At 46.8% G+C, this 11,863-nt stretch overlaps 1 protein-coding gene across 1 annotated transcript in view; it reads left to right on the top strand.

Annotated features, from left to right (window-relative positions):
• Positions 1 to 11,546, top strand: part of LOC109957317 (bromodomain-containing protein 3-like) — a 15,837-nt gene extending 4,291 nt beyond the window's left edge. Inside the window, 12 exon segments of the mRNA XM_020595100.1 lie at positions 526 to 834; positions 994 to 1,105; positions 1,453 to 1,590; positions 1,812 to 1,959; positions 2,261 to 2,430; positions 2,540 to 2,938; positions 4,834 to 4,962; positions 5,031 to 5,213; positions 5,445 to 5,677; positions 5,779 to 5,876; positions 5,879 to 6,070; positions 7,074 to 11,546. Coding sequence (XP_020450756.1) covers positions 743 to 834; positions 994 to 1,105; positions 1,453 to 1,590; positions 1,812 to 1,959; positions 2,261 to 2,430; positions 2,540 to 2,938; positions 4,834 to 4,962; positions 5,031 to 5,213; positions 5,445 to 5,677; positions 5,779 to 5,876; positions 5,879 to 6,070; positions 7,074 to 7,192 — 2,013 coding nt within the window. The 5' untranslated portion in view covers positions 526 to 742 and the 3' untranslated portion in view covers positions 7,193 to 11,546.
• Positions 11,547 to 11,863: the final 317 nt, after the last annotated feature.

The raw sequence follows: 11,863 nt of genomic DNA, 5'->3' as shown, positions 1-11,863 counted from the left end.
ACTGTATGAAAGCTACATTGGTGTGATCCCTATACCCCATCTTATGCACAATTCTTATCGCTCTTTTTTGTAATATATACAGTGGTTGAAGTGAGCTTTTGTATGTATTTCCCCAGTTTTCAACGCTGATAGATAACTGGTAACTGATAGATTTAGCTTGTGTCAGGGTGTGAGTTTATTTCATTTTATATACATGTGCAATTATATACAGAATATTGTACTGTGTGTACTGAGCATCTTGTGCACAAACCTGTTTGTAGCTTAAACATGGATTGATTAGTCGTGGATGAATTTAGCTGCCACCTTTATTCATGTTTCAACAGAACTGCATGTAAATTAAGTGAAAACCAAAAATTATCAGGCAGTGGCAGTGAGACGCCCGATAAAGGTCACTTGGCCAAAACCTGGTCACCTCTATTACACTGTGGAATGTGTGCAGGAGGAGATCTAGAGGTTGTAGTGATTCTTCTGAGTGTCAGCAGCAGCACAGTGCTGATGATGTGTCTGTGTGTCTGTCTCTGCCAGGTTGTGCGATGGGAGTTTGTCTTTTTGGGGAAAGGTCGAGCTGAAGCATCAACTCCAACAGCACCTGAACTGAACACGTGCCAACACACACCTGTGTGCCCTCACACACACACACACACACACACACACACCCTCAGACTGTAGAGGGAGTTGTTTTTTCACCTTTAGGTCAGACACTGCTGTCCCACGGTGCATTGCAGAGTCACCGTCGTCCACCATGTCGGACGCCCCCGAGGCTGCGCCCCCCAGCCCCCCTCCTCTCACCAACCCGCCCCCCCCTGAAGTCACCAATCCCACCAAACCTGGCAGGTAGGTGACCAGTTAGTTGCCAGATGCCAACCAAAACGAGATGCTCTCTGTGAAACACCAGTCCCTAAGGACATGTGGGTTGGACACAGTTCCATGTGCAGTGCTAGAAACAGAGAACACGCCTAGAACACTATGATGATGTATGTTTGTGTCCTTCAGAAAAACCAACCAGCTGCAGTACATGCAGAACGTAGTGGTGAAGACTCTGTGGAAACATCAGTTCGCCTGGCCTTTCTACCAACCTGTGGATGCCATTAAGCTCTGCCTGTCGGTCAGTCACTGCAACACTCGCTGCAGTCACACCAAGATTTGTAATCTCTCTCTAATTTCAGAGGTTAGGTGTTAGGAGTTAGGGTTAGTCACCAGGCTGACTATTGTTAATAAAAATAGTTGTCACTGCACCAAAGGATGTTCAATAAGAAGCAGTTCCAGTGTATAACTGTCTTTAAAACTACTGTTTGATTCTGTTACATTTCTGTTTTTATAACCAGATGTAAACTGTTAACTGTTGAAGTTTAGAGGTATTGGTTGGTGTGTATTTTTACTCTGGACAGAGCCAGGCTAGCTGTTTCTCCTCTTTCCAGTTTGTATGCTAAGCTAAGATAGCTGTGTTTCCAGGACTACCACAAAGTGATCAAGAACCCCATGGACATGGGAACCATCAAGAAACGTCTGGAAAACAACTATTACTGGAGCGCCAGTGAGGCCATGCAGGACTTCAACACCATGTTCACCAACTGTTACATCTACAACAAGGTACACACAGTCCTATAGTATGTAGTTTTATTTTAAAGATGCAGTCAGTAATGATAACTGATCTTGCAGCCTTAGATGCGCGCGCGTGCATGTGTGAGCGAGAGAGATCAACGTAGGTGGTCTGGACATGTGTGTCGTGGCTGCCACTAGGTGTTACTGCAGAGTTGTATTTTACTGAAACGTCTTGTGCGAGTGAAGCAGTGAAGTGTTTGTGTCCTCAGCCAACAGACGACATCGTCCTCATGGCTCAGGCTTTGGAGAAAATCTTCTTGCAGAAAGTCGCTCAGATGCCTCAAGAAGAAGTTGCTCTGCTGCCTCCAGCTCCCAAAGGGAAGAACAAGAGCAAACAGCCTGCTGCTGCTACTACAGGTAAATACTCCTTCTGTTACAGTACTGATGGACAACACCAGTACAACAGTACAACCCACAACCATGGTAACTGTATACAGCAAAGATGGAGACAACTGTTGCCTCAAAACGCTCAGAAGATATAAATGTCGCTGAGAAAAACTGGACCAAAACATCTTAAAACTAACAAAATATTCCAACTCAAATTTGACAAACATTTCTACACACAGCTGTGTAGTACATCAGCAGTGCTATCAGCACCCTGTGTCTCTGCCTTAGTATTCTATAGTTACTGACTGTAGTCTCCCTCTCTCTCTTACAGTGAGTCAGCAGGCTGAGTCTTCAGCCTCCCCTCCCCCTTCTTACCCATCCCCCTCCCCCTCTCAAACACCTGTCATCTCCACCACACCCACATCTGTTCAGGCCACACCCCCTGTCTCTGCCCCACAACCCCCAGCAACCATGATGCCATCTGCACAGCCCGTCGTCAAGGTAACAGCTGTGCGGGGTGGGACAGCATCACATGACCCAAACAAAGAAAGATAGAGCTTGACTTTTCTGTCTCTTACTCTCTGTCCACCTGTCTCCACCTGTCTAATAGAAGAAAGGAGTGAAGAGGAAAGCCGACACCACCACTCCCACCACGTCAGCAATCTCTGCCGGTCGTGCAGACTCTCCATCTGCTCAGGACACCAAACCGGCCAAACTGGCTTCGTCCCGCCGCGAGGCCGCTGCCCACCCTGCTAAGACCCGCAGGGAGACGGGTGAGGAGGTGGCAGGGGGTGAGGTGGGAGGAGGAGGAGGAGGAGGAGCCGGAGGTAGGAAGGGAAGCAAGCTGGGTGAGCAGTTGAAACACTGTGATGCCATCCTGAAGGAGATGCTCTCTAAGAAGCACGCCGCCTACGCCTGGCCCTTCTATAAGCCGGTGGACGCCGAGGCGCTGGAACTGCATGACTACCATGACATCATCAAACACCCCATGGACCTCAGCACTGTCCGGGTAACACACATGACCTCATCTGACACTAAACGCATGCCATGACCGCACAACAATTAAATTGTGAATCTCCACTTATCACTAACAAACATGGCCGTCAGACCGGAGTCCGTGCCACAAAACATTCCCTTCAGTAAACTGTTAACTTATGACGTTGCCGATAAGATCGCATGTTAGTACGTTCACCACCTAACCCTGCATGTTCCCATCCCAGGCCTTAGTGCTCAGGGGGTGTTCTTTGTATGTCGCTAAACAGATCCTAAATCAAGTGAGTAATCCTGGATTTTCTAATGTCGGCTAAGGTTATCGGGATATTTCTGTTCTTGAACCTCCACCTGTGTTGTGGATTTGAAAAGCTGGATTCAGTCATCTAAGATTGGCGTGCACTCCCGTGGTCAGAGACGAGAAAGAAATATAGAGAGAGAGATACAGTAGATAGATAAATAAATATATTGACAGCTGAAGCCACGACTGCGTGTCCACTGCTCCGATATGACGGCCAGTCTGTTATATGCGTAACTGGTAATGCGGTGCACAGCTGTGTGGTCGTACATCCAGAGTGACAAGCCCAAGCAGGACTGTACATGTAGGCAGTGAAAGGAATCCCAGCGACACAAGAGACATGTCCAGGTCATCTTCATTCATTAGTCACTGTTTAGATGATGAGTACATGTGCTGAGTTCCACTTACTTCATATAATCTCTGCTCTGTAGGTAAGTGAAGCATGAGAATATTCAGCAAACTGGTATCTCTGTATGGTAGCCCATTACTCTTAGTTCTACTGCCATTATTCTTAGTTTTTCTTTGGAGCTTTGCCTCAGTTTTAGTTTTTTCTGCGCAGCATTACAGCACTTCTCTTCCTACAAATAATTATGTAACACATTTCAGCAACTGATTAAGTGCAGTTGCCGACAGTTTGAACATTTATCGCTTGTGTATGTCCCTGATCAGAATCGGCCAGTTGCTTCTCAGTTAAACTGTTCACATCATCACTGACATCAGTTTGTGCAGCTGTTAAAAGGCGTCAAGCTCTCAGCTCTGAATTCCACAGCGATGCAGTCGTGTCACAAAGGATTCCCGCCCCTTCGCTCCTTGCAGGTTCCACGTGCATGTTTTCAGTTTCAATATAAATTTACAGCAGTAAAATGTGCATAAACTGTAGAGGATCCTTTCTATATGAAAGCCTCAGGTCAGTGCACACTAACTGTGGTGGTCCCAGCACAGCTCCTCTTTGTCTGCCCTTAATATGGGGTGCTTACAGTCTACATCAGTAAATTATTTCCTCCTGAATGCAACAGTAACATCAGATTAAGAACAGTTTGGGTCAGGCCAAAGGGTTCTGGCGATTTCTCAGTACCGCCCGTTCTTTTTGATGTTAGTGAGTCGCTTCCTGCTCGGTGAATCTTTAAATCTGTGACGTTGTGTTGTTTACATCGAATAAACTTCAGAACTAACCTGGTCTCGAATGAGTCTGAGATGACAGACATGTTGCCATGACAAGTCCAGCCAGACTTTAGAAGAACCAACAGATCCGGGATAATATGAAACAGACAACAAAATGATCTGGCTAACTTGTTAATCCATGTATGAAGACCCCCCCCCTCCCCTCCCCAGCTCGGATGGTTCAGTCAGATCCGATCTTGCTGTGTTGGTGTTTCACATCCCTGTGTGTCATTGACATGTACGTGGCTCCGGTGGACACTGCCACACGTGCACAGGTTTAACTGAAATGTGGCGTTGTTGTGGTGTAGGAGCACATATTCAAGTGGCAACTGGAGTGAGGTGGTCACTGTTGTCTGTTTACTTGTTGAGTCTAGGACCTGAACCACCTGAGGACTCACAGAAGACACAAGGGCATTTACCAGTTTTTTGATTCATATGTGTTTTCTCCTGAACAGAAAAAGATGGATAAAGGAGAGTACAATGATCCTCAGAGTTTTGCAACAGATGTCAGGTTAATGTTCTCCAACTGTTATAAGTACAACCCTCCAGACCATGAAGTGGTGGCCATGGCCCGCAAGTTGCAAGTAAGTAGAACCTTCCAGAACCTTTACCCCAGGTGGTTGCTGTAGTTAACGCTTGTCTCTCTCCTAAGGATGTGTTTGAGATGCGTTTCGCAAAGATCCCAGATGAGGGCCTGGAGGCCTCGGTCCCGTCTACAACACCACTGGTCAGTAAAAGCACCGCCTCCTCTGAGAGCAGCAATAACTCCTCATCCGACGAATCGTCCGACTCCGAGGAGGAGCGAGCCACGCGACTTGCTGAGCTACAGGAGCAGGTAGGTTCTGCCTGCCAATCACAGGTCAAGAACATGCTGCTTTTCTTCTTTTTAATGTACATTTAATGAAATTTTGGTGATGTAATTTTTTATTGAAGGCTTATTTTTATATAACGCTGGTACTGGTAATGTCACTGTAGATCCTATTACTAGAATATTGCCGCAGCTCTAAAGGCCTCCCTATATATTGATTAGAGGTTATAGGTATTGATAATTAGTCTATTCTACCAGTTGAAGGCGGTGCACGAGCAGCTGGCCGTCCTGTCCCAGGCTCCGGTCAGCAAACCAAAGAAGAAGAAAGAGAAGAAAGACAAGGAGAAGAAGAAAGAGAAGGAGAAAGACAAAGGGAACAAAGGAAAAGTGGAGGAAGAGAAGAAGCCGAAGACCGCCGCCCAGCAGCCAAAACCAGCCAATCCGAAGAAGGCACCAACCAGGAAAGCCAACAGCACAGTGACCGCCGCCAGGTACATTTCAGTCGGACAGCTTCTTTGTTCATGCAGGATTTCAGAACAGAGTTCGACAGTTCACAGACATCCAATAAATCAGAGCGACTCTGTATTTCCAGGCAGCCGAAGAAAGGAAATAAGACGTCAGGCGGCGGCTCGGCCAACGGAGACGACGGCGAGGAGTCGTCCCTGCCGGTGGCATACGATGAGAAGCGGCAGGGGATATAAACCGGCTCCCGGGCGAGAAGCTTGGCCGTGTGGTCCACATCATCCAGTCCAGAGAGCCATCCCTGAGAGACTCCAACCCTGACGAGATCGAGATCGACTTCGAAACCCTCAAACCGTCCACACTCCGAGAGCTGGAGCGCTACGTCAAATCCTGCCTGCAGAAAAAGCAGCGGAAGCTCCTGCGTAAGTACTGAGAACTAATACACTGCTACTGTACATGGAACCAATGGAATATGTGGGGACCTTACTGCATGTACTTCTACACCCTCTGGATGGTGATAAAATTAGCTACAGCAGTTTTCACCAGCGATGTATGGGTGAGGCCCAGATAAGACCTTGGTCATGGACTCAGCACGATCCTACTACTGAAAAAGATGTAAACAAACGTGATAAGTCAGAGGCGCTGTTCTAAAAGCCAAACATGGCTGACTGGCTTAAATGCTCCACAGTCAATGAAACGACAGTAAAATGTGATATTTGTGGGGACCAGCAGTCCTGTGTTGACCTGCTTCTGTTCACCATGTTATAGTTGGCCCTGTGTGACTGTTGATAATCTGAGGAGGGCGAGTGTTTGGCCTCAGCCTGCCGCCGCTGTTACACCATGTTCTGGGGCGTCAGACTCTGGGACTCTGTGCTGAAGCCGTACAAGGCTTTTAAAGGGTTCTTCACTATCGCAGTAACCAGTGATGGGTGTCTGTATGTCCAGTAATCCACAGCAGAAACAAACTGTTCGTGGTTAGCACAGATACGAGCCAACCTAACGGAGGTCAGGGTCAGTGGATGCTTCACAGTGCAGAAGCTGACTGATGCGATCAGTTAAACTGTAAGACATCACGTTGTCGATTCAACATCTAGACCATGAGTGGCTGGTCCCAGTCCTCAAGGGCCGCTGCCCAGCTTCTGACTGAACACACCTGATCAGGTAATCAGACAGGGCAGGGGTAGCTGGAAACTGGACACCCCTAATAAACCAATCTGCTCCTAGATCAGATGAGAGCCACATGTTTCCCATCATGCACTACAGCACATGCGGCAGTGATCTCGTGCCAATGTTGTTGCCTATGTGTTACGCCAAAGCGAGTCGCGATCAGACCAGACAAGAATCAGCGGTGATCAAACGGGTGCATTGGTTTAGACACGACCTCATCTGATTTTAACACCTCTGTCCGCTCTGTCCCCCTTTTAGAGAAGGCAGCAGGAGGCGGGGCCTTGGGAGGCGGGGCTAGTCGTCTGAGTGGCAGCTCCTCTTCCTCCTCTGATGACAGCTCCTCAACAGGAACCTCCTCTTCCTCTGACACAGACTGAACACACTCAAACACGCAGCACATTTGTTACTGAGCACATACACATACACATATACACACACACACTGTCAGTTTACACATGCACATGCAGACTAACACACATCCATGTAAACCTGCATCATGAACAAACACACACACACTCAGAAACAAAAGGTAGAGACACACACTCTGAACTTGTGACAACACACACAAACATCCATCTGAACCACACACACGCGCCCAGACTTGGAGACTGTATGTAAATAGGTTGACCTGTTTTTTAGCTCCTAGTGTCGTTTTTTTGTTTCTTTTCTGGAGGGGTGCGGACAAACAGAAGAGGAGAAGAAGAAAGCAATGACTTCCCAGCCGGAGGAGGAGGAGGAGGAGGGAGGGAGAAGGCTGGTAGACAGACAGGTGGCCTGTCTGACTGTTTGTGGGAGTCGCATTAATCTCTGAACACTTGAGCGTCACTGCCGTGGAGGGAGATACAAACATCACGACTTCCTTTTTCTTCTTGGTCTACTTGGGCGGCCGGCTGTGACCCCTGACCTCTGCAAACATTCCAGAAGCATCTTTAGAGCATCATGGAGAGGAGGAGGAGATCTCAATGGGTCTTAACACTGATCAAGGTTTCACCGATTGATCCACTGGGAGTGGAGCTGTCAAAATTTAAAGTTCCCCAAATGTTTGTCTTCAGGTTGGTAAAGCTTCAGAGACAAAGTTAAGAGCATCACTGGACGAAGCCTGGAGACTAGCGAGGTTCTGCTGATGGATTATGTCACGTGAGCTGAAAGAACAGCATCCAGATGTGGGTCAAAACTCAACAGTCAACATCTGGAGGCTTGAAACTTGCTGGAGAGAGAGAGAGAGAGAGAGAGAACAGCTGGTGTTTAGTTGGTGACCTGAGACCGGCGAGTGTTTTAAAGCTCCACTCACAGTGTCACTACTTCCACCAGTGTGCATCACTCCATGAAACTTGTGTACAGTCAGTTCATTAGTCTGCAGTTTTCACTGTAGCAGGTTTTTGTACTTTCCCTGGGGAAAAAAAACAACATTTCTGTGCTGCAGACCAAAATAGCATGTGTCAAATGCAGCGGAGCACGCTGAGCGATCCGTCTGCGGAGGGCATCCACACCTCAGTATTACACAGGTTCCTGTTGTATGGAGATCGGTCAGAGGTGTGTTACATCACTTATGTCGACGGCATAAAAGTAAGAAGACGACTGAAGAGCGGGTTGAAACTGGAGCTGTGGTTGGTTGTCGGGGCTGACTGCAGCATTGTTTTCAGCATGTGCAGGGGGCGAGTTGAAGCTAAAACAATATGATGATCATAAAATTCTGCAGCCAACAGTCACTGTGAGAATCTCTCACCCGGTTTCTCAGAGGTCTTGTTTAGTTTGAGCAGCAGACAACATCTCAGAGATTCAGTCCCATGAAAGGTCTCAGCTGAGGCAGCGCCACATGAAATTAACTGTACAGAAAGATGGAGTATCTCTCTGCAGCAAGTTCCACGTCTCTGCCGGTGTTCTCTCTAAAAACGAGTTGATTTCTAATGTAACCGGATGGAACCGATCTTAAAAACTGAGGGATAACTTGTAAAACAATCAGGTGTAGAGCCGATTGATGAAAGGTCGTCAGTCTGCTTCTCGGACTCTGACCTTCCTCCACTGCGCCAGATTTCTCCTCAGTTACAACAAAAATCCTCTGAGACTCTGCTGGTCCCACAACCCCAACCCACAACCTACTGTCTGCCCTGGGGTCAACACTGGGGGGTCGCTGGACCCTGACCCCCTATCCAGCGCCGGCTGTCAGCAGAGAGCGGGACAAACCTTTTATTTTTTTAACACTACATTTCCTTTCTTTTCTTTTTCTCTTTGAGTTTCCAGGTTGTGTGCTGAACTTGTTTGTGTCTTATAAGGTTCTCTATATAAAATGTCTTTGTACCGCTGTCCTGTTCTGACCCCCCAAAACAAAACCACTCATACTGTAACATGGCCCCCGCCTCCCAGATGTAGGGAAGAGTCCTGGTCAGACCTCAGTGTGAGGTCGGAGGTTAAAGGGAGCACATGAAAGCATCGGTTTAAAAAATACATTTCTCTAGAAAAGAACAAATTCATGAATTATAATTAATTCCATCTGCAAACTGTTGAGCTGTGGAATCTGTGTGTGAAGTACTGTGGAGCAGTACTCTCTAATACTCTCAGTACTTTGAGTATTTAACAGTCCAGCTGCCCCACAGAGACACCATCACTAACATAACAGAACTTGTTTCAAATATTTTAAAGAAAAAAATCCTTTTTCCTCATGAGTTATTAGTGGACCTCACCGAGTTTTCGTCTTAAAATGTCCAAAATAAAGACGGTGCTCATTGTGTGGAACAAACTTTTTTTAACGTTTTTACATGAATGAAAAAAGAAGGTAAAGACTAATTATGTGCCTCATTTTAGCACCAATTTTAACACCTTTTAAATCATTTCGTTTTAGTGCAGTTTGTTGTGACAGGCTGTAACGGGGTCAATTCAGCTTCCTCTGGAGTTTCCTTCAGTGTTTTTCGAGCTCTAACAATCACATTGAAACCTGGGCCGTTGTCCTCTCTGAGACCCGTCGTGCATTTCTCCCTCGCAGCTTTTCCAGATGCATTCAGTGGATCTGTGTGAAACTGTACGTGCGCAGACGAACACTCACGGAAGCATTTGAAAGCCCTATGGGGTTCCTTAATGTAGTTCAGTTTAGAGGTTGTTGGGTGTTTCTGGCACAGACTGACGACATCACAACTCTGTAGTCACCTGACTAGGGTGTTGCAGTCAGCTGATGCCTTCAGTGGAGCTTGGCATTTTCTTAGGAGGCTTCCTTATGTTTGGGATGAAGCAGACATCCCACAGCTGTACATGCGGCAGGTTTCTGATCCGAGTCAGGGTGGGTCCAGGTCAAGATAAAGGAAAATGTGAAATGAAAGACAAACCTCCATGTTTCTTTAAACCACTTGTCTGATGCCGTGCTCCACTCTGACTGGTTTTTGTGACAGTTGTACCACTGTGTTGTAATCTCAGGTCACCACCAGGTGTTCATCGGTTGGGCAGAGCTGTGGCTCAGATAGCCAATAGGAATGAGGTGTGCAGCAGAACACTGAGCTGATCTCTGGGTGGTTGTTAAGATTGACACTGGGTGTTTCTCTTATAAGCACCATCATTTCCTTCCGTTGCGTCTTAGCCCCACTCACGCAAGATGTGAGAAGTGAGGGCATGAGGAAACATGTTACTAATAACATGAGAAGTCCTTTCCTCTGATCCTACATCTGAAGCATCCAGTCACCAGCTGAGTTCTGATAAAGGAGCATGTTGGTCCATGAAGACTTCCGTGAAGGATGCTCTCATGTGGCCTCGGTCATGGCTCCTCAGAGCCAGTATAAGAAACTTTGCTCATCCTTGTTCAATCAAGGATGTAGGAGAAACACCCAGTTTCATCCAACCAAGTCACCTCTATGCAGCTGTGCTCAAAGGCAGAGGTTTTTTCACCCTGAGTATCGCCTCCAGGTGCAAACAGATTGCTTCCAGTGAGATCTACCCACCCTGCACCCCCTGAACCGGCTGTGATGTCCCGATTCTAATGAGTAAATATTGATCAGTGATGTTGGCTGAATGTTGATTAATGTTAGGTGCATGGCCAATCAGATCCAAGCTAGTGATGGAGCAGTGGATGGATCAATGGATTTGATTAGAACAGATCTGATGAGTCCGTTTTTTTGTTAACTCTCTGTATCCACTTATCTCTGTCCTCCATCTCATTTCAGAGTAAATCTGTTTATTTGGCAAACTAACTTCTGGTTTTTGAAGCTTTCCACCAGATGTCACGGCCTTCCTCAGCGCGTGGATTCACTCAGCTGTGATGGAAGTGTGAAATTTTGTCTACAAACAAACTGATCACACTTGAGAGATTGAGCAAACACCTCAGCTTTATTTTGGACATTTTACAGGCAGATCAATAACCGACACACCAAAACAGTGATCGTGTCCTCCAGGTGTGACTGACAGGTGGACAGCTCATTGCCACAGCAACCCTCCTCTGTTTGTTTTTAGTTGATGGTCGAGCTTTGATGCTATAGTTAATTTTGTATTTTAATAAGAAAAAGGCAAAAAGTGGATTTATGTATTTGCATGCACTCCGGCCGTACGTTCTTTCTTCCGTATGTTTGAGCACTGTATAGTAGCTGTATAGTAGCTGTCTGAGGTGTAGACCGGACTCCGCTCGATAGAGTAGAGACACAGAGAGAGGACAACCTGACGACAAACCAACAAGTCAGTTATTTGATGTAATTACTGATATGGGATCCTTATTTTCTGAGTTCCTTTGTTTTCATAAATAAACACATAAATTGATGCACAGACTCGAGTCTCTTTCTCACACGCATGTTTCTGTTAGGGTTGATAACTTTCACCAGGAAAGGCCTTGTCCTTTAAATGGAACACAAATGGTCCGTGCTGATCGATGAGTTGGCCCAGGAAGCTGATTTTCATCTCTGGGCAGGTTGGTGTGAAACATCAGTGGATATAACAACAATGGGCAGATGCAGAGGATCGTACAAAACAGAGCAATGCAGCAGAGGCCCCGCAGTGACCACACAGGTGAACCAGCACCTCTGTGACATGGTCTGAACCCAGAATGGACACCACCAGCTTCGGGGGGGGGGGGGGGT

This window comes from Monopterus albus, unplaced genomic scaffold (genome assembly GCF_001952655.1).
Source record: "Monopterus albus unplaced genomic scaffold, M_albus_1.0 scaffold26.1, whole genome shotgun sequence".
Taxonomy (NCBI): Eukaryota; Metazoa; Chordata; class Actinopteri; order Synbranchiformes; family Synbranchidae; genus Monopterus; species Monopterus albus.
This window is presented reverse-complemented; position numbering and strand designations above follow the sequence as displayed.